The 24,042-nt window shown below is 39.3% G+C and overlaps 1 protein-coding gene across 2 annotated transcripts in view; it reads right to left on the bottom strand.

Moving 5' to 3' along the window:
* The window catches only part of LOC306850988 (schwannomin-interacting protein 1-like), a 250,253-nt gene that overhangs the window by 33,355 nt on the left and 192,856 nt on the right, over positions 1–24,042 (bottom strand). The window contains exons 1-2 of one of the 2 annotated variants that reach the window (XM_079386983.1): positions 21,981–22,155; positions 12,764–13,267 (exon numbers count right to left, since the gene is read on the bottom strand). In XM_079386983.1, the coding sequence (XP_079243109.1) occupies positions 12,764–13,267; positions 21,981–21,986 (510 nt within the window). In that variant the 5' untranslated portion in view covers positions 21,987–22,155. Of the gene's footprint in view, positions 1–12,763; positions 13,268–21,980; positions 22,156–24,042 lie in introns of those variants that run through there. The other variant, XM_079386982.1, reaches the window with a different exon arrangement.

Raw genomic sequence — 24,042 nt, 5'->3', positions numbered from 1 at the left:
GCGGCGCAGGATAACAGGAGGGAGTTTAATCTGTCTGTGCCATCTGGCCCTCAGTTCACATAAACCAGATTAACTCTCTCCTTCATATCAGACACTTCCTCAATCTCACAATAACACGACTCTGTTCATTAGGCCTGCTGAAGAACGTCCTCGTGCGTCTGAAGAGCTCAAAGTCATTGTGATTCTTCACTGTATTATGCGTCCCCTGGAAACCAAAGCTGCTTATAGGAGTCTATCACTATGTCTAATCTATGGCTTTAATACTGATACTTCTCAATCAGTCAATAAATGAAGCAATGACAACACTAACACAAATGGACAAACAGTAAGAAGAAAGTCTTATAAATGTATGGTGTGACATCTCTAAACTCAAGATATCTACTGTAACTATGAGCTTGTGAAACACTGAACAAGATAACCCCAGATTCCCAGAGCTGATGGATCTGCGCGTCACCTGCAGTGTTTCAGAGGGAAAGCTGGCCAGTAAGGTGAAGCAGCTATGACATCATATCCTGTTTCCTGTCTGAACAGTGCATTAGCGCTCAGCTCATCTGACTGTTCTCTGGCCATTAAATGATTGTCAAATCCCTTTTATGAGACATAAAGGACAGAGGATAATCGGCTCCTCTCTCCCTGGATTATGTGTTGATGGGTGTGTGATCGGGATTCAGGCAGAAAGCAGTGTGTGTGTGTGAGGGAAATGAGAGGATGACATCACAGCTGTCACTCTCGCTTTCTGTAACTGATGCGCATCAGATATCATACATTCCTGCTCCTGAAAACGTCTGAGGAAGTGTAACATTTGCTGAAATGTGTGTGTGTGTGTGTGTTTGCATTATATAAAGGCACCGTAATAGCACAGTCTTGAGCTGTGAACAGTTACAGTAGTCTAAATATAGATCTGAGCAGCAGATATGATTTAAAGGAATAGTTCACCCTGTGTGTTTGTAAGAAACACATCCAGCATTAAGACATTTTTAACAAAAAAACACGTTGATCCATAATAACGCTTCCTCCAGTGAAAAGTGCATCTCCTGTTGTCTCTCTCATCAAAATCCAGCCACATATTAGTTTAGAGCTGTTTTGTCTTGTAAACGCTGCTTGATCTGCAGATTTCTCTCCTGATTCAGACCAGAACACTTTTCACTGGAGGAAGCGTTATTATGGGTTATAGACTGGTATTCGAGTTAAAAACATCTTAATGCTGGATGTGTTTCAGCTTTTGTCTTCTCCAGATGTTAACTGATGGACTGGAGTGGTGTGGATTATTGTGATGTTTTTATCAGCTGTTTGGACTCTCATTCTGACGGCACCCATTCACTGCAGAGCATCCATTGCTGAGACACTGATGCAATGATACATTTCTACAAACCTGATGAAGAAACACACTCATCCACATCAGCAAGTTTTAATTTTTAGATGAACTATTCCTTTATCGATCAACACATCATATTTAACAGTGATGTCAGTTTGAGTAGATTTGAACATCTGAAGTAAATGTGAGGGTTGTTTGCTGTGTGTAGGTGCAGTAGAATCACCATCAGCTTATTTCACATGATGAGGGATTTTAGAACAGGCTAATGGTGTACATCTGGATTATGTTGGAAATTTAACTAAAAAATGTTTATATACACTAGAAATACAAAATGATTAATGTCTATTTTTGAATGAAATTTGTACTGTAGTCTGGGATGCATTCAGGACTGATAGTGTTTCCAGTACAAAGGTGACGTGCTCACATGTGTTTCTGACTATCTCTGTGTCTGGCTTCAGTGATCGGCTCACTATGAGCACCAGTACTAGTGATGACTACTAAACATGATGGCCATGGTTTCTGCTCGTCTTTCTGCTGTGTATCTCTCTCTCGGATGTGAATGTGTAGCGTTTTCTCTCTGTGATCCACAGGGAAGAGCCGCTTTTAGACGCGTGACATTTCTGCAGCTCCTCTCTGTCATGAATGTTTAACTACACTCACAGCAGCATGGCAAAAACAACACAGCTGCAAATAATGAGGAAACACTGTCGAAAACCTCTTCAGCAGAGAGACACCTCACTGAGTGTGTGTGTGTGTGTGTGTGAGTGTGAGTGAGTGAGTGTGTGAGTGTGTGTGTGTGTGTGAGTGCACATGTGTGTGTGTGTGTGTGAGTGTGTGCATGTGTGTGTGTGTGTGTGTGTGTGTGTGTGTGTGTGTGTGAGTGAGTGTGTGTGTGAGTGTGTGTGTGTGTGTGTGAGTGTGTATGTGTGTGTGTGTGTGTGTGTGAGTGCGCATGTGTGTGTGTGTGTGTGTGAGAGTGTGAGTGTGCGTGTGTGTGTGTGTGGGTGTGTGTGAGTGAGTGAGTGTGTGTGTGAGTGTGTGAGTGTGAGTGTGTGTGTGTGTGTGAGTGTGTGTGTGTGTGTGTGTGTGAGTGTTTGTAAACTGTTGAGGTTTTGTGCATTCATTTGATTACCATTATTTTTAAGAATACATTTTTATTCAGTCATAAATCCCAGAATCCATAAACATTAAAATAGACAACACAGCATTACTAAATAGATTAAAACATTTCACAGGGCACTATTGTTGTTAAAATGTTAATAAATTGGTAAAATGAATTTTATTGATCGGACATGCTTTTCGATTATGCTTTGAAACTGTTTTTATTTTTATATTTTCCTTTTTCATTTTAATTGTATGTTTTGTCATTTTTATAAGTTTTAGTTGTTATAGTTAGTATTATTTATATTTATTTCTAGTTTTATTTAAATGATAAATGTTGCCTTGGCAACTAGCTGGAATAAAGTTTATTTTTAAAGATTTTATTTCATACCATTTATTTTATTTCAAGCCAGGTTTACATTTTAGCTTTAGTTACCTGTAATAACCCTGTAAATGCCTCCAGTCCCTGCATGTGTTCTGCTCACGCTGCAGGTTTAATGTGGTGGTCGCTGCTGTGAATGAGTGAAGGCTTTGCTAACTGCAGTGTGGACGTGGCCAACTTGAGTTTCATGCTGGAAAAACTTTATTTTTAGATACCAAACCAGGCCAGCACACACACACAACACTTAAACATATGTGTGTTTCCTTCCACCGTCACACACCCTACATAATCACATAAATACATCATTCTGTGTGTGCGTCCTATAGTTCAGTCTGACTCAAACCTGCAATTCACAACTCCACCATCCAGTCAGGACACACACACACAGGCTGAATGTGTTGCCGCGGGTCATGCGTTTCCACAGAAAACACATGCCGGCTCGCCCTGATGACATCACTAGTGTGTGTGTATGTTGTACTCAGTGATGCTGTAAACACGCTTGCCAGCTCACACTCACAAGACACCACACATTATATTCTGTTCAAAGACAATCTAGCCTATTAAAGCAGATTTTGCACTGTGAAATTATTTTCATGACAAAAAAACAAAACATTTAAACCCTCAAATTTTCATTACTATAATGCATAATAATAATAATAATAATACTTAATTATTTCAACTGTAAAGCATTTCTGTTGGTTGTATTTACTGCCTTTACAGTGATTTACATAAAACAATTACATTACTGAGAATGAAAAAAGTGCCGATAAAAGAAGACTTGTTGCATTAGAGTGAGGAGAATTATGTGTGAAAATGTGTTAAATTGTCATGAAAATAATGTTACAATGCAAAACAACAGAAAAAGAAGTTATAATTTGTTCTTTTGATTTTGGAGTGAAAGAACAGCATGAATGTTGAATCTGTGTGTGATTCTGACTGAGGGACGAGAGCAGACATGTCTGACAAACCTTCAACAAACACACATCTGCTCCAAAACCACCATCAGAGACACTCACATACACAACCAGCAGAACACTGATCACTAATGAAGCCATTAGTCCTCAAACGATCTCAAACAGACACGCAGCATGTGATGAGTTACCTGTGTGACACGAGCAGACGAGCCCAGCGCTCTCCTCACATTCACATTCATTCAGTCCAGCAGTCCAGAGCCGATCCACAAAACTCACAGCAGATCTCTAGAGTTCACACACACACACAGACCAGGACGAGACAGATCCTGCACTGATGGGAGTGTGTGAGGGCATGTCCAGACACACACACACACACTCAAGATCAAACTGTTTGACACATAAAAGAAGATGTGCAGAAGAATGCTGGGAACCTAACAGCTGCCGGTAGCCATTGACTTCCAAAAAGAAAAATCCAGTGGAAGTCAATGGAGACCAGCAACTGTTCTGTTACCAACATTCTTCAGAATATCTTCTTTTGTGTTCGACAGAAGAAAGAAACTCGAACAGGTTTGGAACGACAAGACTATCTCTTTTTAATACGTACTGTACTGAAGTATTTGTTCTGAAAGGATTTCAATAAGAGGGACAGTCACTGTAGTAAAGTAGCTCAATTTGTCTAATTCATGGTTAAAAAGCAGAAATTCTGTCAAATCTAGTTCAAATAACATGCTTTCACAGTTTTTCACAAATTGATGTAAGAAAGACTGATATTGAATCCTGTAAAGTTGCTGTATCATATCCTATATGTGAATATCTAAGACTCAATAATCAACATGATCAGTCTTTGCTGTTAAAGCTGTTTCTGTCACGGGAGAGACGAGGTCTGGGTCCAAATGCAGGTGAGGTGATATTTTAATATAACAAAAGGCCAACACGGCACAACAAACACATATAAAACATAAACAAGGCAGGTTAACAGGCAGGATCAGGCAAGACATGAAACATAAGACAATGCAACCAGACAGAGAGACGGGCGCAGAGACACTTTATAGTTCATGGTGATCCGGATCAGCTGTGAGTGAACTGATTGTGTGAGACGCGTGTAATCATCCAGGTGAGTGCAATGTGAGTGTAGAGTCCGGGAGGAAGGGAGCTGGCGACCTCTGGTGGGGAAAGGGCAGACCTGCAGCCCGGCCTCGTGACAGTACCCCACCTCTAAGGAACGGCTTCCAGACGTTCCCCTAGATCTAACAGCCCGAGGGGGGTGAAGCAGTGACACAGGGGGAGGGATGGCGGGCCAGGTCCGTGTGGGGGCAGAGGGCCTGTCAACAGAGGCCGAGCAGGACGCCAGGGCGGATCCGGCAGAGCAGGGAACTTGAGTGGAGCCGGCAGGGCACAGAGCTTGGGAGGATCGTGCGCGGCCACCGCCGCCTCGGGAGCGCTGTTCGCGGCCGCTTTGGCGGGCTCGGGGGCGGTCTCCGCCGCTTCGGCGGGCTCGGGGGCGGGCTCCGCCGCTTCGGCGGGGGGCTCGGGAGAGGTCTCCGCCGCTTCGGCGGGCTCGGGGGCGGTCTCCGCCGCTTCGGCAGGTTCGGGGGCGGGCTCGGGAGCGGTCTCCGCCGCTTCGGCAGGCTCGGGAGCGGTCTTCGCCGCTTCGGCGGGCTCGGGGGCGGTCTCCGCCGCTTCAGCGGGCTCGGGGGCGGTCTCCGCCGCTTCGGCAGGCTCGGGGGCGGGCTCGGGAGCGGTCTCCGCCGCTTCGGCGGGCTCGGGAGCGGGCTCCGCCGCTTCGGCGGGCTCGGGAGCGGTCTCCGCTGCTAACTCCACCCTGAAGTCTGAGCCGCTCATCCACAGGAGCAGGTTGATGTAGTTCTCCAGCGACTCCTCGGGGTCCCAGAGTGGCGCCAGGGACTTGAAGGGCTCGGCTAAACCCCCCCTGAAAAAAACCATGAGACAGGTCTTCTCTATAAACGCCTGCCGAGCCACTCCAATAAAATCCCTGGCGTAATCCTCCATGCTCCGGTCTCCCTGGCGGATGTTAAGCAGCCTCCCTGCTGGACCCATGTTTGCTGGTTGCATTCTGTCACGGGAGAGACGAGGTCTGGGTCCAAATGCAGGTGAGGTGATATTTTAATATAACAAAAGGCCAACACGGCACAACAAACACATATAAAACATAAACAAGGCAGGTTAACAGGCAGGATCAGGCAAGACATGAAACATAAGACAATGCAACCAGACAGAGAGACGGGTGCAGAGACACTTTATAGTTCATGGTGATCCGGATCAGCTGTGAGTGAACTGATTGTGTGAGACGCGTGTAATCATCCAGGTGAGTGCAATGTGAGTGTAGAGTCCGGGAGGAAGGGAGCTGGCGACCTCTGGTGGGGAAAGGGCAGACCTGCAGCCCGGCCTCGTGACAGTTTCACTCTCAATCTCCTCATGTCTTCTGTCATCTGATTGATAGTTTAGAGTGTTAAAAGCTCTTTTAGTGTAATTGTACAAGCGTCCAGCTTCAGCTGCTGCGTCTCAAACTGATTTTGATCAAGTAAGCGTCAGAATAACTGCAGTCATATCTCCAGATGAACTCTTACTGGGCTGAAGCAGCTCAGCTTTACTTGATTTTCCATCAATCATTTTCTAGTCTCAAATCTGATCATCAGGATCTTTTGAGGAGCGTTTGTTTCCAGAAGCTTTACTTTCTCTGTTCCTCAGCGGAGGAATGATCTTCATCTCACATCTTCTGAGGAGCGTTTATTTCTTCATCTCTCAATCAGCATTGCACTGCAGTATCTGTTCGGAGTGACCACTGATATCTATATGATTTTATGTCAGTGTCTGCTGTACTGTAATTGATTTACATTGCAAGCGTCAGAATGTTTTCTCGCAGGTTTAATGAGCTTCTGTAAGCGTGTGAGGGATTTCTCGCTCTCTAGAGCTCGTGTTGGTGTGTTCACAGACTGTGCTGGAGCAGAAGAGCAGTCTGGATGATCTGCTGTGTTTATTTAGATACAGTTCAGGAACAGGATCTGTCTCCAGATCAAAATCTCCCTCTGGGCAGCTCCAGAGATGTCATCAACTGGGAAAATAATCATAAATGAAGTCAGGCTTTAGGTTAGACTAGTGGTCAACCATGAGACTGGGACTCACTGCAGGGTTTCTCCAAACATCTATAAACCCCAAAACATTATCTAGGGACGTATGATTTCCACAATGTGGAACAATATATGAATCACAGAATCCAGCCATTCAAATGGTATTTACAGTATAAGGCAGAGGAATAAATATAGTGTTGTTGACTTCATCAAATGATCAAACTAGAGTATGTGAACATTAAAGCACAAAAAGTGCTATTGAAATATGAAGTCTGCATGTTCTGTGATACACACACTTACATAATAATAATACTACTACAATTATTACTATTTTTTTAAGGAGCATCACAATTTTTCTTCCATGTTTTAATTTAAACAGCAAAACTCTGTTATAAAAGGAATTGGTACATTTTCATCGGATTTCATGTTCAAAGTTTAATTAAACAGTAAATGAATTTGAATTAACTCTTAAATTCAGAAAAACAACAACAACCATCAACCCAGAATATCTAAAAAAGGCCCTATTATTGTAAAGTATTGTAATCCTTAGAAAAACAAATTATATATATTAGTTGTTAAACACATGCTTTCTGATTTATTTGAATGTAATTCAATCATTAAAACAGAATCATAAAACAAGAAGAAAAGAAAAGAAAAACATAATCTAGAAAAAATCAAATGTAAAAAATAAAACAGATTTCAAAGAGCCCTAGGTTTATCCAAAATGATGCATGGAAAAGAGCAAATAGGGCTGATGATTGTTTCGTCAAACACTAAGTGCATTAAAGCCTTATAAAGTGATTATTTAATTTAAACAGCAACATGACAGTGAAAATATTTCAAAACAGTGCTTTTTCTGTATTTTTTGTGAGTGATTGTGCTGGCCACGTCTGACTGAGCTTCCCTGGTGTTCCCATGTGTGCGGTGTAATAAATGCAGAAGTGGGGCGTTTGACCACAGAAGGATCATGTGACGCTCTGAGCTCACAACCAGACTCCATCAGGATCTCTGGCTCATGTTCCTGTTTGTGTCTGCTGCTGCCATTCTGAATGAGGTGTTTTACTCTGAATCAGTGCTGTTCCTCTTCACACTGAACCACAGCTGATGACTGACCTCACGCTGACCTACTGCAGTGAACCTGCACACTTCAGTCACAGACCCAGAGGAGAAGAGAAGAAATGAACCAGGAGCTTAGTGCTGCTGTTGATGAGAGGACAACACAGCAATAAATGAGCAGGGCAAGTAGATCAGATGTCATGTTGTGTTGTTACTGGTCTCTGCGCTGTCCAGGATGAGTGTGAACACAGCAGAGATCACCAGAAACTCCTCTCATCAGCAGGGCTCTCAAGTTATAGCGAAAGTTTGGAGTGATATAGGGGACGGGCCACACAAAGAGGAGGAGCAACTCAAATATTTGCAGTTTTTGCTAGCAGTTGAATTTTACATATTGTTCATAATTGACCAGAACACACAGAAGTTATAACATCTGGTAAATATGATGAAAGACAAATTCATTCTAATAAAATAAAAAGATTTATGTATTTAAAATTACAAATGTATCAAAAATCTAAATAAATTTTGCCCCAAACAAGCCAACTGAACAGCAGTACTCAATGTGCATACTGTACACATACAGTAGGATTACAGTACTTACCCTGAGCATGTATGTCAAGCTGTGTGTGTGTGTGTGTGTGTGTGAGAGAGAGAGAGAAAGAGAGAGTACACATTTCAGCTTATGTTTATTTTTTTCTGTTGTAAATGTATTTTGCACATTTTGATGCCTGATGACAGGGGTAGAGGACTCCACATAAAGCACTGTCAAGATAATAGCGTTCCATCCAGAGTCAAACTGTTCCTAGTTTTGGTTTTGTTCAAACCCACCATGGAAAACACTGCATCTGAATTTGAGAGAGGAAGCCTCAGTGCTTTATCTGGGAGCCCCCTGCCCCTGTCATCAAGCCATCAAAATACGCAACAAACACACACGCGCACACACACACACACACACACAAACACACACACACACACACAGCTTGACATACATGCTCAGGACAAGTTCTGCAATCCTTCTGTGTGTGTACAGTATGTACATTGAGCACTGCTGTTCAGTTTCATGTTCAGGCACGTTTGGAGCCAAATTTCTTTGTATTTTTTATACTTTTTTAAAAATATGTCAAGTCACCTTTATTTATATAGCACTTTTAACAATAGAGATCGTGTCAAAGCGCTTAACAGTATCAAACTGGAGGATAGAGTGTCAGTAATGTATAATAATAAGATTAAACACTCAATTTCCAGTTAAAGGGATTTCATTATTGAGTTCAGTGATGTCATTGTCTAGATCAGTTTAGTTTAAATAGTAAAAAAAATTATTTTATTTTGATGGATTTGTCTGTCTTTTATCAGGTTCACCAACTGTTATAACATCTCTAGTACTTTCCTTTCAGGAAGCCAAAGCTAAATGAAAGCTTCTGGTTGCAAAGCAGTTGGAGAGTTTTTTTTTGACTGCATCAATAATACTTTGGCTCAGCTCTCACTATATTTTCACAGGCAAGTGATTTCGTCCGGGAATCGAAAAAAATCAATAAAAATGAAGGGGATATCTACAGTATTCATCGGATCTTTCTCTTCCAGCTTACACTCCATGTGCTTAGTAACGAACGAACGCGCGTGCAGCACAATCGTGTAATTTTAAACGGAAACAACAACATCCTAATTTCTGATTGGCTGGTAGGTGGCATGTAACTCTGTATAACTCGAGACAGCTAGCCCTCCGTATTCCTTCGTCTATTAATTGTGTATATATAGCGGGACAGGTTATCCCTACTCAGCGTGAGAAATACAAGATGTGGCGTGAGAGCGCGTGAACTGGTTAAAATGCGTGAGACTTGAGGGCCCTGCATCAGCAGGAGACATGATGACAACAACACACGCTCTGAAAGACACTGACATGTGTCTCCTGCTGCATTCCTCACACACACACACACACACACACACACACACACACACACACACACACGTTGGTTTTTGTGGTTTATGGGGACTCTCCATAGGCGTAATGGTTTTTATACTGAACAAACTGTGTGTGCTATTGCCCTACACCAACCCTACACCTAAACTTAGCCCTCACAGGAGACTTTGTGCATTTATAGATTTTCAAAAAAACACCATTTAGTATGTTTTTTAAGCCTTTTGAATTACGGGGACATAGGCAGTGTCCTCATAAACCACCTTCATATTGTAATACCTCTGTCATACCCATGTCATTATACAAATTTGTGTCCTCATAAACCACATAACATGCACACACACACACACACACACACACACACACACACACACACACACACACAAACAGACGCACACACACACACACACACACACACACACACACAGACACAGAGACACACACACACACACACACACACACACACACACAGACACAGTGTGTGTGTGTGTGTGTATGTGTGAGGAATGCAGCAGCAAAAATATTTTATTATTTACGAACTGCTACTGCACTGAACCTAACCAGGGTTGCCAAGTCCGCAGTTTTCCAGCAGAATTGGGCTACTTTAACACGTGTTGAAGTGACCCCAATATCGTGATATTTGGCCCCCTCAAAATACCATTAGGCTAGTTTTGGGCTAGTTTTGAGTAGAAATTGGTGGGTTTTGTTGTGAAAACCTGGCAACCCTGAACCTAATAAAACAACACTGAACTGATTTGAGCTGAATAACTACACTATTGTCTTCTGTAGAGCTGAAATTGCTGAAGTTGCTTTCATCCATAATCCATAATAACACTTCCTCCAGTGAAAACTGTTCTGGTCTGAATCAGGAGCGAAATCTGCACAGATCAAGCACCGTTTACAAGATAAAACAGCTCTAAACAAATATGTGGCTGGATTTTGATGAGAGAGACAACAGCAGATGCACCTTTTCACTGGAGGAAGAGTTATTATGGATTATAGACTCTAGATTATAGATTATAGACTAAAATATAGTATTTTAGTTAAAAACGTCTTAATGCTGGATGTGTTTCATCTTTTGTGTTCTCCAGATGTTAACTGATGGACTGGAGTGGTGTGGATTATTGTGATGTTTTTATCAGCTGTTTGGACTCTCATTCTGACGGCACCCATTCACTGCAGAGCATCCATTGCTGAGACACTGATGCAGAGACACATTTATACAAACCTGATGAAGAAACACACTCATCCTGATCTCTGATGTCCTGAGGATGAGCATGTTTTCAGCTAATCTTCATTTTTGTTCAAACTATTTCATTAAATGATTCTTTGAATTTTGAATTCTGCAGTAATTCTTCATTGAGGTTTTCAGTCATCACCTGTGCATACGGTGACTGTTAGGGTTAAAGTTTTTAATTAGGGACACAATGCAATTTTGGTGTAGCATAGTTCATCACAGCACTATGATAGTGATATTCAGAATTTAGGACACAATTGCATATAATGACACTGAATATTTCAGTGATTTAATGATTGCTGAACTAGAAAATCCCTCCACGTTTTCAGAAATCTGATTGCTTTATCACACACATCAACAATATAAAAGCACACATTCATGCTCAGAATGATCTGCACATCTCTGAACTTCACACAACCTCAGTGAAACACTGGAATATACGCCGGATCCACATGACTGATGATGATCTGTGTGAATGCTGCTGTGTGTGAAACAGCGTGGTCAGATCATGAATGCAGCAGCGCCATCTGCTGAGCTCTACACACACACACACGCACACGCACACACACACACACACACACTCCAGACTGAAGAACATAACTCTAATGTGCTGTATGACATCACGCTCAGACCCGCAGACGAGCATTTACAGTGTGTGACGCTCTGATATGAGACATACTGCTTAGTCACCAAGAATAAAACCACATGCACACCTCGTATTTCACCCCAAATCAAAGAGTTAGAGTTCAGCTAACAAAAACAAAGAAATACCTAGCATTACTATCATGATTAACCTCCAAATACTGTCACATTTACCTCCAAATACTGCAAAATTACAATTATTTTCAGTAAAATGTAACCTGGACATGATTATATGAAATTTGCTCAAATGCAGACTGAATTACTAGTAGAAATATGGGTTACACTTTATTTTAAGGTGTAATTGTTACGGTGTAATTATACCTTTAAGTACTGAGTAACGTTACAGTTTTTTTTTCACCTGCTTACACACATTTTCTAAATTTTGCCTCTTTTTTTTCAATACTTTACACACAAATCCAGGAATTGCACACAAAATGCAAAATGCCTCACATCTCTTGCAAAATGAAGCACTGCATTCAAAATATCACAAACACATCTCAGAAGCAAACATTTGCAAACGCCTTTGCCATAATATTAATTCCTGTTAGATTTGTGTGCATTACATAGAGAACTGTGTGTTGTGTTTTGAAAAAAGTGTTTTATGAAATTAAAAGCTGAGTCAAAGTTCGAGAATTAGTGTCTGGCTTTGCAGTTTGAGAGTCAGATTTCTTGTGTGACAAGGAAAGATTTTGTGTGTAAGCAGTTGGAAAAAAACTGTAATTAACTACATGTACTTATTATATGGTTAGGGTTTGGCTTAAGGTTACTTGCATGTAATTATGCATAATTAATTGTTATTATAATAGTACGTACATGTAACGTGTAACAAGGGCAGCTTAAAATAAAGTGTTACCGAAATATAATCTTTTCTGCCCCAAAAATATCAATGAAGATGCAGTGAAGTGCATAATTTCTGCTGCACTAGCAGAACCCAAGCAGTAAATATAAGGACTTTTCCTAAACACAGCCTATCAGACATGACATACTAGAAAGTATTCCAGCATCCATAAACTGCCACACTTCACATCTAAGCAGACTGAAGCAGAACAGAGCTGATGGATCCTCAACGCCAGTGATCCTGAACTAAACATGCAGAGAGACTGGAGTGGACTCACGTTGGTGGAGTTGGTCCGGATCAGGCCGTGGTTGTGGTTCTGCTGTTCTCTGAACTGGAGGCCCGCCAAGTGTCTCTCCAGAGCCGCCCAGTCCATAGGTGGAAGCAGGCTTTCCTCCACACATTCTTCTCTGCACGCCTCCTGTCCGAGGCCGGGTTTCCTGGAAGTCTTGCTCTCGGCGGGCCGGATGGAGTTGGCGTTCTGCTTCAGCTGCTGGGGTCCGGAGGAGGCTCTGACGCTCTGCAGCTCCTCCGCCAGGCTGCGGCCGCTCACTGAGCCGGAGTCCTGCTGCTGGCTGTCTGCGTACTCCCTCTCCCAGTCCAGCAGCGCTCTCCTCTTGTACTGCTGGTAGTCCTCGTCCTCCTCGTAGTCCTCCAGACCGGCCAGCTCCAGACTGGGAGAGGACTTGTACTCGGAGCAGGGCGTCATCTTGTTGGAGTTGGACTCGGAGCTGGAGCGACTGGAAGAATCGCTGCCCAGATCCATGCCATCCTCCCGGTAATCCTGAGACACAGACACAACACATTAGAGATAGATACTGAAGAAAACATGCCATTTTAATCCTTGAGCTGTGCTCAAACTCCTTTACTTGCTGATCAAAAATGACCAGCCTTTAAAAATTCCAACCCCTGGCAAAAATTATGGAATCACCACATTTAGATGATGTTCACCCAAATATTTTACTTTATAAGAAATAAACAAATCACAGATATAACAGAAACCAATTTTTGTTTAATAATTCAACACTCTATTTATGTGAAACATACTTCAAACAAATGAAATTAAACTCTTTTAATTAATGGGAAATTATTTTCCATATCAAGTAGAGGAAACAATTATGGAATCACTCAATGTTGAGGGAAAAAATATAGAATCAGGTAGAATGTAGGTTACCATTACGGTGATCAGTGTTTAGTTGGGCTCTTGACACTTGACTCTTTAACATTCACTTTTGTTTGGCTTCTGTAACGAGTTAGACAACAATTAGACAAGCCAAGAGAAAAGGTGATCGAGTGGTGATGGTCAAATCATCATTTGACCTGAATCTCTGAACTCATTTAGAGCCTAATCTCTGAATTAGATTTACTTTTATTACAGCAGCCCTGTAATTGTACAGTATAAGACCTGGAATTTCTGATCGCTGGGGTTGAGGATCCATCAGCTCTGTTCTGCTCCAATCTGCTTAGATGTGGAGTGTGGCATTTTATGGATGCCTGTATCATCTCCATGTAAACAACAAAAACATGAATTTGTGAAAAAGGTGATGTCATGTGCATGCATATTACGTTTTTGTGGGGTGTTTCTTCATCGCCAACTACTGGCCTGGCATGCACAACATAGTATTCATTAGCATAGTGTTTTTTTGTTGTTTTTTGTCCAATGAAACCAATATTTTTGTTTAAATCTTACAATTTTACTCATTGTGTTTTTATGTGTTGAATTTAATTAATAATATTGCTTGTAATCTGTTGACACAATTTTGAGTAAATATAGTGTATTTTTTACAGTGAATTGGTGTGACAGAATGAATGAAATGAGATTTACATATAGAAAAGCCAAACGAAAACCAGCATTAACACCTAAACAGAAGAAAACCAGGTTAGAGTGGGCTAAAGAGAAGCAGTCATGGAGTGTGGATGATTGGATGAAAGTGATATTCAGTGATGAATCCCGTTTTGTGTCATATCTGTGATTTGTTTATTTGTTATAAAGTAAAATATTTGGGTGAACATCATCTAAGTGTGGTGATTCCATCATTTTTGCCAGGGTGAATTTCTCCTCATGCTGTATTATCAGCAGTGTTGGGGAAAGTTACTTTTAAAAGCATTGCATTACAATATTGAGTTACTCCCTAAAAAAGTAACTAATTTGCTTTACTTACTTTTTATGGAAAGCAATGCGTTACGTTATGTTTGTGTTACTTTTTCTCATTTGGGCTGGGCTTGGTTGTATGTTTTTAATATAAAAAATATATATTTTTGGCAAATGTAAAAGCCCTTTTACACCAAAAGTGAAATGAATACGCCTCAGGCTGAAGGAAATGTAAATTCAATTATTAACATATTGAATTATTACAGGTTTGTATAATATTCTGAGTTTGTATTTGACCGTTTTTATTGATTTTGAGGAACACTGAATGTGTTTTAGTGCAGGTGAGATGAGTAAATACATGTTGATATTTAGTCTAGAACTACAGTAAGATCATGTTGATATTTAGTCTAGATCTACAGTAAGATCATGTAGATATTTAGTCTAGAACTACAGTGAGATCATGTAGATATTTAGTCTAGATCTACAGTAAGATCATGTTGATATTTAGTCTAGAACTACAGTGAGATCATGTAGATATTTAGTCTAGAACTACAGTAAGATCATGTAGATATTTAGTCTAGATCTACAGTAAGATCATGTAGATATTTAGTCTAGATCTACAGTAAGATCATGTAGATATTTAGTCTAGAACTACAGTAAGATCATGCAGATATTTAGTCTAGAACTACAGTAAGATCATGTAGATATTTAGTCTAGATCTACAGTAAGATCAAGTTGATATTTAGTCTAGAACTACAGTAAGATCATGTAGATATTTAGTCTAGATCTACAGTAAGATCATGTAGATATTTAGTCTAGATCTACAGTAAGATCATGTAGATATTTAGTCTAGATCTACAGTAAGATCATGTAGATATTTAGTCTAGAACTACAGTAAGATCATGTTGATATTTAGTCTAGAACTACAGTAAGATCATGTTGATATTTAGTCTAGATCTACAGTAAGATCATGTAGATATTTAGTCTAGAACTACAGTAAGATCATGTAGATATTTAGTCTAGAACTACAGTAAGATCATGTTGATATTTAGTCTAGAACTACAGTAAGATCATGTAGATATTTAGTCTAGATCTACAGTAAGATCATGATGATATTTAGTCTAGATCTACAGTAAGATCATGTAGATATTTAGTCTAGAACTACAGTAAGATCATGTAGATATTTAGTCTAGAACTACAGTAAGATCATGTTGATATTTAGTCTAGATCTACAGTAAGATCATGTAGATATTTAGTCTAGATCTACAGTAAGATCATGTAGATATTTAGTCTAGAACTACAGTAAGATCATGTTGATATTTAGTCTAGAACTACAGTAAGATCATGTTGATATTTAGTCTAGAACTACAGTAAGATCATGATGATATTTAGTCTAGAACTACAGTAAGATCATGTTGATATTTAGTCTAGAACTACAGTAAGATCATGTAGATATTTAGTCTAGAACTACAGTAAGATCATGTTGATATTTAGTCTAGAACTACAGTAAGATCATGTTGATATTTAGTCTAGAACTACAGTAAGATCATGTTGATATTTAGTCTAGAATTACAGTAAGATCATGTTGATATTTAGTCTAGAACTACAGTAAGATCATGTTGATGTTTAGTCTAGAACTACAGTAAGATCATGTTGATGTTTAGTCTAGAACTACAGTAAGATCATGTTGATGTTTAGTCTAGAATTACAGTAAGATCATGTTGATGTTTAGTCTAGAACTACAGTAAGATCATGATGATATTTAGTCTAGAACTACAGTAAGATCATGTTGATATTTAGTCTAGAACTACAGTAAGATCATGTTGATATTTAGTCTAGAACTACAGTAAGATCATGTTGATATTTAGTCTAGAACTACAGTAAGATCATGATGATATTTAGTCTAGAACTACAGTAAGATCATGTTGATATTTAGTCTAGAACTACAGTAAGATCATGTTGATATTTAGTCTAGAACTACAGTAAGATCATGTAGATATTTAGTCTAGAACTACAGTAAGATCATGTTGATATTTAGTCTAGAACTACAAGTAAGATCATGATGATATTTAGTCTAGAACTACAGTAAGATCATGTTGATATTTAGTCTAGAACTACAGTAAGATCATGTTGATATTTAGTCTAGAACTACAGTAAGATCATGTTGATATTTAGTCTAGAACTACAGTAAGATCATGTAGATATTTAATCTAGAACTACAGTAAGATCATGTTCACACACAACGCTCTGCACTTACTCCTGATTTCTCTCAACACCAGAGCTGTCACTCAATACATCACAAACACAGGAACTGGAGTTACGCATTTGAAAAAATAACTCAGATATTTCATTCTAAATTAAAAAGTAATGTGTTACTTCACTAGTTACTTGAAAAATAGTAATCTAATTACTTGTAATGCATTACCCCCAGCACTGATCATCAGCAAATCTTGAATTCTCTCTTGTTGTCAACTTGTTTGCTTTCAATTATCACAGGTTTGGTTTTTCTTTTTGGAACAGATTGCTCATTGGTTTCATTGATCTGAGCTCACGCACCTCAGTTTTTGATTGCAAAAGGCATTATTTTTGATCATTCTGGCACTTGTTGAGAACATATTTTAGGAAGTTGTTATACCCTATGAGGAAAGCCAGTTTTAGTCCAATGTGATAACATTAACTAGCATTTTCAGGAAAAAGAAACTCCTCTCCAGGTCAGAATGACCAGAACACAACATGAGCGTTAAATTATGATGAAGAACCATGTAATGGGCAGTAATGCATCTGTTATAGACTATTTAATTTATTGTAGAATGATAATGTGTCTGTATCAAGCAGAATGAGCTCACTGTTCGTCAGTGTTTTGTGTTCTTCGTTGTTTTCTTTTCTAAACATTTGGGTGTTAGACTGTACATCACAGATACCATCAACTTTGGTAAGGTCATCCCAAATTCCACCACTTACACACACACACACACACATCCATGAATTAGGAAGCACCACTGAAAGCAAATGTACATTTGTATTAGTAACTAAAGGACTGTAAATGTTTGCAAACATGACATTTGTTTTGTGCATGAAATTGATTTACAAGAGGCTGTGTACCAAATGTCTGAGCACTGGCTTCAAGGTGGTCCTTTAATCAATAAACTGACCTCTCTGCTGATGTCTTAGTAATAATTTAAGCTATAATCCTTAGCTATAATCCATACGCTGTGATTTAGTGACCGCTGTGTGTCATGAATGAGCAGGTTTGCAGAGTCTGGCAGCAATCGGTGTATATGAGTGGAGTAGAGCGACGTTTGGGACAGAGCCTGATTCTGCTTCACATTATCCAGAGACACCTCTGACAAAATCTCATTTCACATTTCACAAATCTCAATCCACAGACACCAGGACAATCTTGCTCCTTTCTATGAGAGACGATGAGTCTGATCTGATCTGGAGTCACTGCATTTGAATCAGCTGAAGGAAGGGGCGACTCGTGGCCAAGAAAAAAACAAACCCTGCCCTGAAAGCAGGAATGTGAGGGGAGGTAAAACCTTCACATCAAGTCAACTTTTCAGAGCAACAACAACTACTGGATCTGCCAATGCTAACAGCACAAGACTATTTATAATGAATGACGTTAATTACACAGTAATGGCCAGTGTGGAAATGCAACGCATGTTCCTGTGTGCTGTGTGTTGCACCAGTGTTATTTCAGTATCAATGACATACTATTATAGTCATTATGTTGAATCAGTTTTTATTTATATATTTCCCATATTCATTTTAGCTAAAGTTTTAGTAATTTTGTTGTGTTTTTTTTTGTGTCATTTTAATAGATGCTGCCATATAGCTGACATATGAAAGTTTTTTATAATTTATTTGATGTCAGTTAATGTTTATTTTATAAAGTTTTTTTTTATTATTATTATTCTTAACTGTTTTAATTCATTTTAAAACCATTTTTAAAAATAATTAAAAAACTTATTTGCTTTTTTTGTTGAGATTATTTTAATTCCTTTTTATGTAAATCACTTTAAATTACCATTGTGTATGAAATGTGCTATATAAATAAACTTGCCTTGCCTTTGACATGCTTTTATTTACAAATATCATATATGTGAATTACATTCATGTTAGGAATGCCCCGAATGTTCGGCAACCACAATTATTAAGAAAGTAAATAAGCAAAAAGACTGAATAATATGTACCGAGCAATGACGTGACGCGGTCAAACAGAGGCGCACTAATGCAGCAAACCTGTGGGCAGCATTTAAAACTGTCAGAGAAAGACAAACAACCATTACAAGCACCGACAGCAAGAGACTGTTTAGCACTGCATCTCATGTCTCCGATGAGAAGACGAAGGGGTGGTTGTTACTGTATGATGACTGAAATCATGAAATCACTTTAAACAATTAGTAAATAAACTGCAGAACGTTATGTTTTCTAATACCCGCAGGAATTGCATGTGTTCAAACAGCACTGCACGAGCTCTCAGCTGCTCAGTAACATTTTAATGAATTTTTACAAGGCATGTGACAATGCAATACGTGCGACAGATATCATTTATAAATCTGCTGCTGTCAACAACAACAACAAAAAAGCACTGAGGTCTTCCTGCGGGTTTCTGCCAAAATAAAAGCTGAGAAAAAGCAACTCCATCAATATTCATAAATGTTAGTATTGTAATTTGACTCTTGTTCTGTAAAATAATAGACAATAATAATAAAGATAATTACTCTACAACAGCTCTATTAATACATTTATTATAACATTCACACAAGGTGTTCAAATTGGGATCTGGAATATTTTCTAATGAAGAAGTTATTATATTTTTTGTTGTTTTGTAATTGATTTTTGTTTTGAAAAGCAAGACAAAACAGTAAAATGCACAGTTTGGCTATTTAATTTATGCAATGGTGAAAAAAATTGCAAAATACATGGGGAAAAAACGTGACAAACCCTGTTCGGTATTTGGCCTTCGGCCCAGTGTTCAGCCCAAGAATTTTCATTTCAGTGTATCCCTAATTCATGTGTGAGATTGTTGCATCAGATCAGCTCATAAAGATGCTGAGTTAAATTACTGTTAAATAATGAATTATATTTTACAAATCCTATATACAGTACAATGCCCTATATTTGTCTTGGTTCACAGTATTTCAGCAGAACAGGGCTATCTGAGGACACAAGCCAAATCTCACTCATTTCTAGTACTAGGGGGCGCTATTACTACTATTTCATAGTGCATATTACTGTGATCACTGGCACATGTTTACTGATGCTTTAAATGCACTGTGTGTAAAACAGTCATGCAGATAATCAGATCAATGAAGCTGAACTGACACAGAATTCCTCAGATATTCTCTTGTCATATTATAGAGAAGGAAAGAGGAATCGTTTAACAGATGTATGTAAGCGCTATGTTTAACTCTGAAGGTGAACACACACACACACACACACACACACACTTCCTTCCTGAACTCCTGGCACAGTAACACACACACTTCTTCAGCGCTCTTTCACCTGAACAGGATGTGTGGGCTTTGCCTTTCAGTGCCAAACAATCGAGAATAAAACAACAGTACTGCACAGCTATTACAATGGAAGTACACATACTACAGTAAACATCTGAGAACACGGTAGTCACAGCTAGTGCATTTCAGAGTAAAATCACTAAAACCAGTCTTTCATCAGTCTGTCAGAACACCGTCAACATTATTTTCCATAAAACAAAGTGGCGAGAGAAGTCAGAAGGTGAAGAGGCCTATACATATTGTGTAATGTCACCACATTAATAATAATAAAAAATGACATCACAGTTTCTGTCCTCAGACTCCCTGCCGGAGAACAGACTCATTATTATAAACAATAAAACATCTCTGATTATGATTTGTAAAGCATCGGCAGTAGAAGGAAGAGAAATAATCATGAGCACATGATCACAAATTCAGAAGAATGAGAATAAAGGGAGTTCAGTGCAGTATATAGGGGACATGGGGCTAGTTGTCACACGCCATAGTTCTCTGGATTTGTTTTCAAAAGTCATTTCTGTCACAACAATGTCTGTATTCTAATGTAATATATTCCATTTAAAGGATTTGAAACAGAAAAGCTGTCAAGATATAAAATGTGACAACTTCCCCTTATTGACCCTTTTCATTTTCCTGGGGTTCTGGCAAACAAAAGTCATCACAGATGGGTAAACGTCTGTGATGATGAATGGGAGATCATAGCAAAGATAATTTTTGTGTTCAAAAGCAAAAAATAAATAAATAAATGTACCAGAGTAAAGAGAATGTGACAACTTGCCCCAACTCGACATTAAAATACTCCTGACTCTTATGTTAATATGTGTTTTTATTGTCTATTTTCGTTTAGATTTATTAAAAAGGGTTTTGAACAAGGAGTTAGCAAACACAAGCAATTGTGAACAATTAAAAGCATATGACTGGTAAGTTACAGTCTCTGTCTCTGTCGGCTATGAATGAATGAATCCCTCGAAATGACTGCGTTCGCCTTTTCTGCTTCATTGTTCATATTTCTTTCAAATCTGATGATAAAACTGTTCATTAAATCATGATTTATTCCTAAATATTTAATGACACATTGCCTATATGCAATATATATGCATCATGTAGATGATTTGTATTATGTAATATTGTGTAATATAGGCTGAATCGTCCTGAAGACAGTAAATATATATGACCATGACTGAACACTTACAGCTCACACATCATCCAACTATCAAAACCTGCCCATTGTGAAGCTTTATGATCACCTACAGGCTCTTTCTGAAGTCTGTTTATGCAATAAACGCTCTTTGCAAAGGCTCTCGACACTTAAGACACATGAGGAGTCCTCGCGTGATCTGTCGAGATCAGAGCTTTAATCTCAAGAGACTCTGCTCTGCGTTTGTTAGGCTTTATTCTCTTATTTACATCAGTGATTGTGTGATTAAACACGAATATAAATGCGCAAGAAACAGCTGTGGCACACACACACACACACACACTGAGAGAGAGAGAGAATCCGGCACAAAAGCGGTACAAATGTCATCCCATTTTACAGGAGTAGTCGTCTAATGATGCATGCTGTCTCTATAAGGACAGGGCATTCACTTCACTCAATCACACACACACACACACACACACACACACACACACACTATGCACATTACAATAACAGTAATATCAGAAATAACACACACATTCTCATGAAATCTCGTCGGCATTACAGAAGCGGTCAATCTGTGCATATTTCAGCTGAGTTTAAATGAACGCACGCGAGTATTTAAGTCAGTCTCAAATGATGTCATGTTTCTAAATCAGTCCTCCTCCCAGCCTCCCTCCGCTCAATGACCGCCGAGCCCAAACCCATATCTGACTGAACCTGAGATCAGCCCGTGAACAGGACTTACGGTCATCTTCTGTGCCGGGGCTCGTCGCTCTCAGGACATGTTTGCGCGGCTCGGGGTGAAAGCTCCAGTCCGTGCGCGGAGACCGACCGCGGTGTAAGTCATGGCGGATCTCCGCTGCTCCAGAACACCCGGCGGCTCTCCAGCGGCCAGACGAGATTACACAAACCCTCCCTCTGAGAAGCTGTGTCAACACCTACTGAGCTGCCTAGCTAGACAGCATCTGTGACGCGCTCTGAATCCGCTGAGTGAGGGAGCGCAATAACGCAACTGTTAACTGTCCGAAAACGCTCTATATAGAAAACATGCTGTCGCTTATTTGACCAGCAAAGATGATGCCCAAAATGTAACCCCAAAACACTGCACACTAATAAAACACCCAAAGGCGTTGTTCACATTATGCAAAAATGCTAAATTATCCCCTTATTTTGTCAATGCCTATAATAGCCAAACATGCTGTTGCTGGCTTATATTGACCAAAAATGTGGCATTCGCCTAACGCCCCAAAATTCTCCCCTTTAAGGTAGTCATGTGTCCTATATGGGTCATTAATTGGTCATTATTAATTTGTCTAGTAGGCATGACCAATGATCGGAGGGTTTGCCTCTCTTCTACTGGATCCAGACACATGGAGAAGTGGCTTCACAATTGAAAGGTCATCTGCTCATACACTGTAAAAAAAATTATTTTCAAAGATTTTTCAAAGATTACTGGAGTATGTTTTTCAAGAAAATACTATTTCAGTATTTTTACTTCAAAATTCAGTGCTTGCCGTTTCTTTTTATTAAGTGTTTAAATTACTAGCGATTTCTGAGTGAAAAATTATTTCTACACCAAATTATTTGTCAGTGCATGCTGATCCAGACCAGTTCTCTGTCTTTTTTTGGCTGAAATGTACATTATTCGATGTTAATGACCTGTTTATAGAGCTGTTGCATACAGAGTAGAGTGGACTGTAGAATTAAATATCAGCATGCCTGGTATTACGCCTGATTGACATCTGTGCCAATATTAAGCATAAAGGCACTCCTTCTGTGATATTAAATGTTAATATTCCTGTAGTTCATGAAAATCATGTCTCATCAGCCTCTACTGGACCTTTGTAGACCCTACTAGAACAATGCATTTATAGTGTTAATATGCAAATGATACACTCACATCATATTCAAAAACAGCAACATTAAATATGCTTTGAAATTAGATCTTAAAATCAGCATGAATGGAAATTTTCTAAATGCATCTTCTCATGAATGATTAATCCATGCATTTCTGTCTTTTTTTTCCTTTGAGTTTGTAATTTTATTTAAAATTTTATAACTAGAGCTTCCAGTCTTTTCTCTGGTGATGTATGCTGGACTTCTCCAGTCATTTAGTCTGCTTAAGCTTGCATTCAGACCTGCAGCTCTCTGTCAAATCAACAACCAATGGAATTAACCAAGTCCTCACCCTCTGAACCCTACATTTTTTCTTTTTTGAAAATCCATTTCAGTCAGATTTACATCATAATACTAAAACCCATTTCTGTCGCTACTTGCCTTACATCACAACTGTAATCTTCTGTCTGCATAAGCACTTAAAACAGTTTTTGAGTGAAAAGCAGAGCGCTCAACAAGATCAACTTCATCAAGCTGAGCATGTGGATGTTCACTTTGAGTGCAAATGCATTAATATCTGTCTTAATGGTTTTCGACTGTCATTTTAGCGTGCGAAAGGAAATTGTGGTGCATGTGCTCTGATCAGAACAGATAAAAAAGAATGCAGCTACGCTTTTCAGTATTAAATGCACAAATAGTGTTTTTATGTAAATCAGACAGAGTACCAGTTTAAAATGTCTACATGTTTGTGTCATGTAAGGTTCCATTTTCATTAGGACTGTTCATGTAGTCAGTTGCTCATGTAGACAGCAAGTCAGCACAGTAGAGTTTGAGACACAGCCCATCTCTCTCTCTCTCTCTCTCTCTCTCTCAATCTCTGTTTCTCCCTCCAGGATGAGACAGGACTTCTGAGTCTCAGCTGATATGGTTGAGTTTGACTGCCTGCAGCCTTCAGTGACTCCCCAGTGTTT

The sequence above is a fragment of the Barbus barbus genome, assembly GCF_936440315.1.
Source record: "Barbus barbus genome assembly, chromosome: 31".
Lineage (NCBI taxonomy): Eukaryota > Metazoa > Chordata > Actinopteri > Cypriniformes > Cyprinidae > Barbus > Barbus barbus.
The sequence above is the reverse complement of the archived record's forward strand: the minus strand, read 5'-3'. Positions and strand labels throughout refer to the sequence as shown.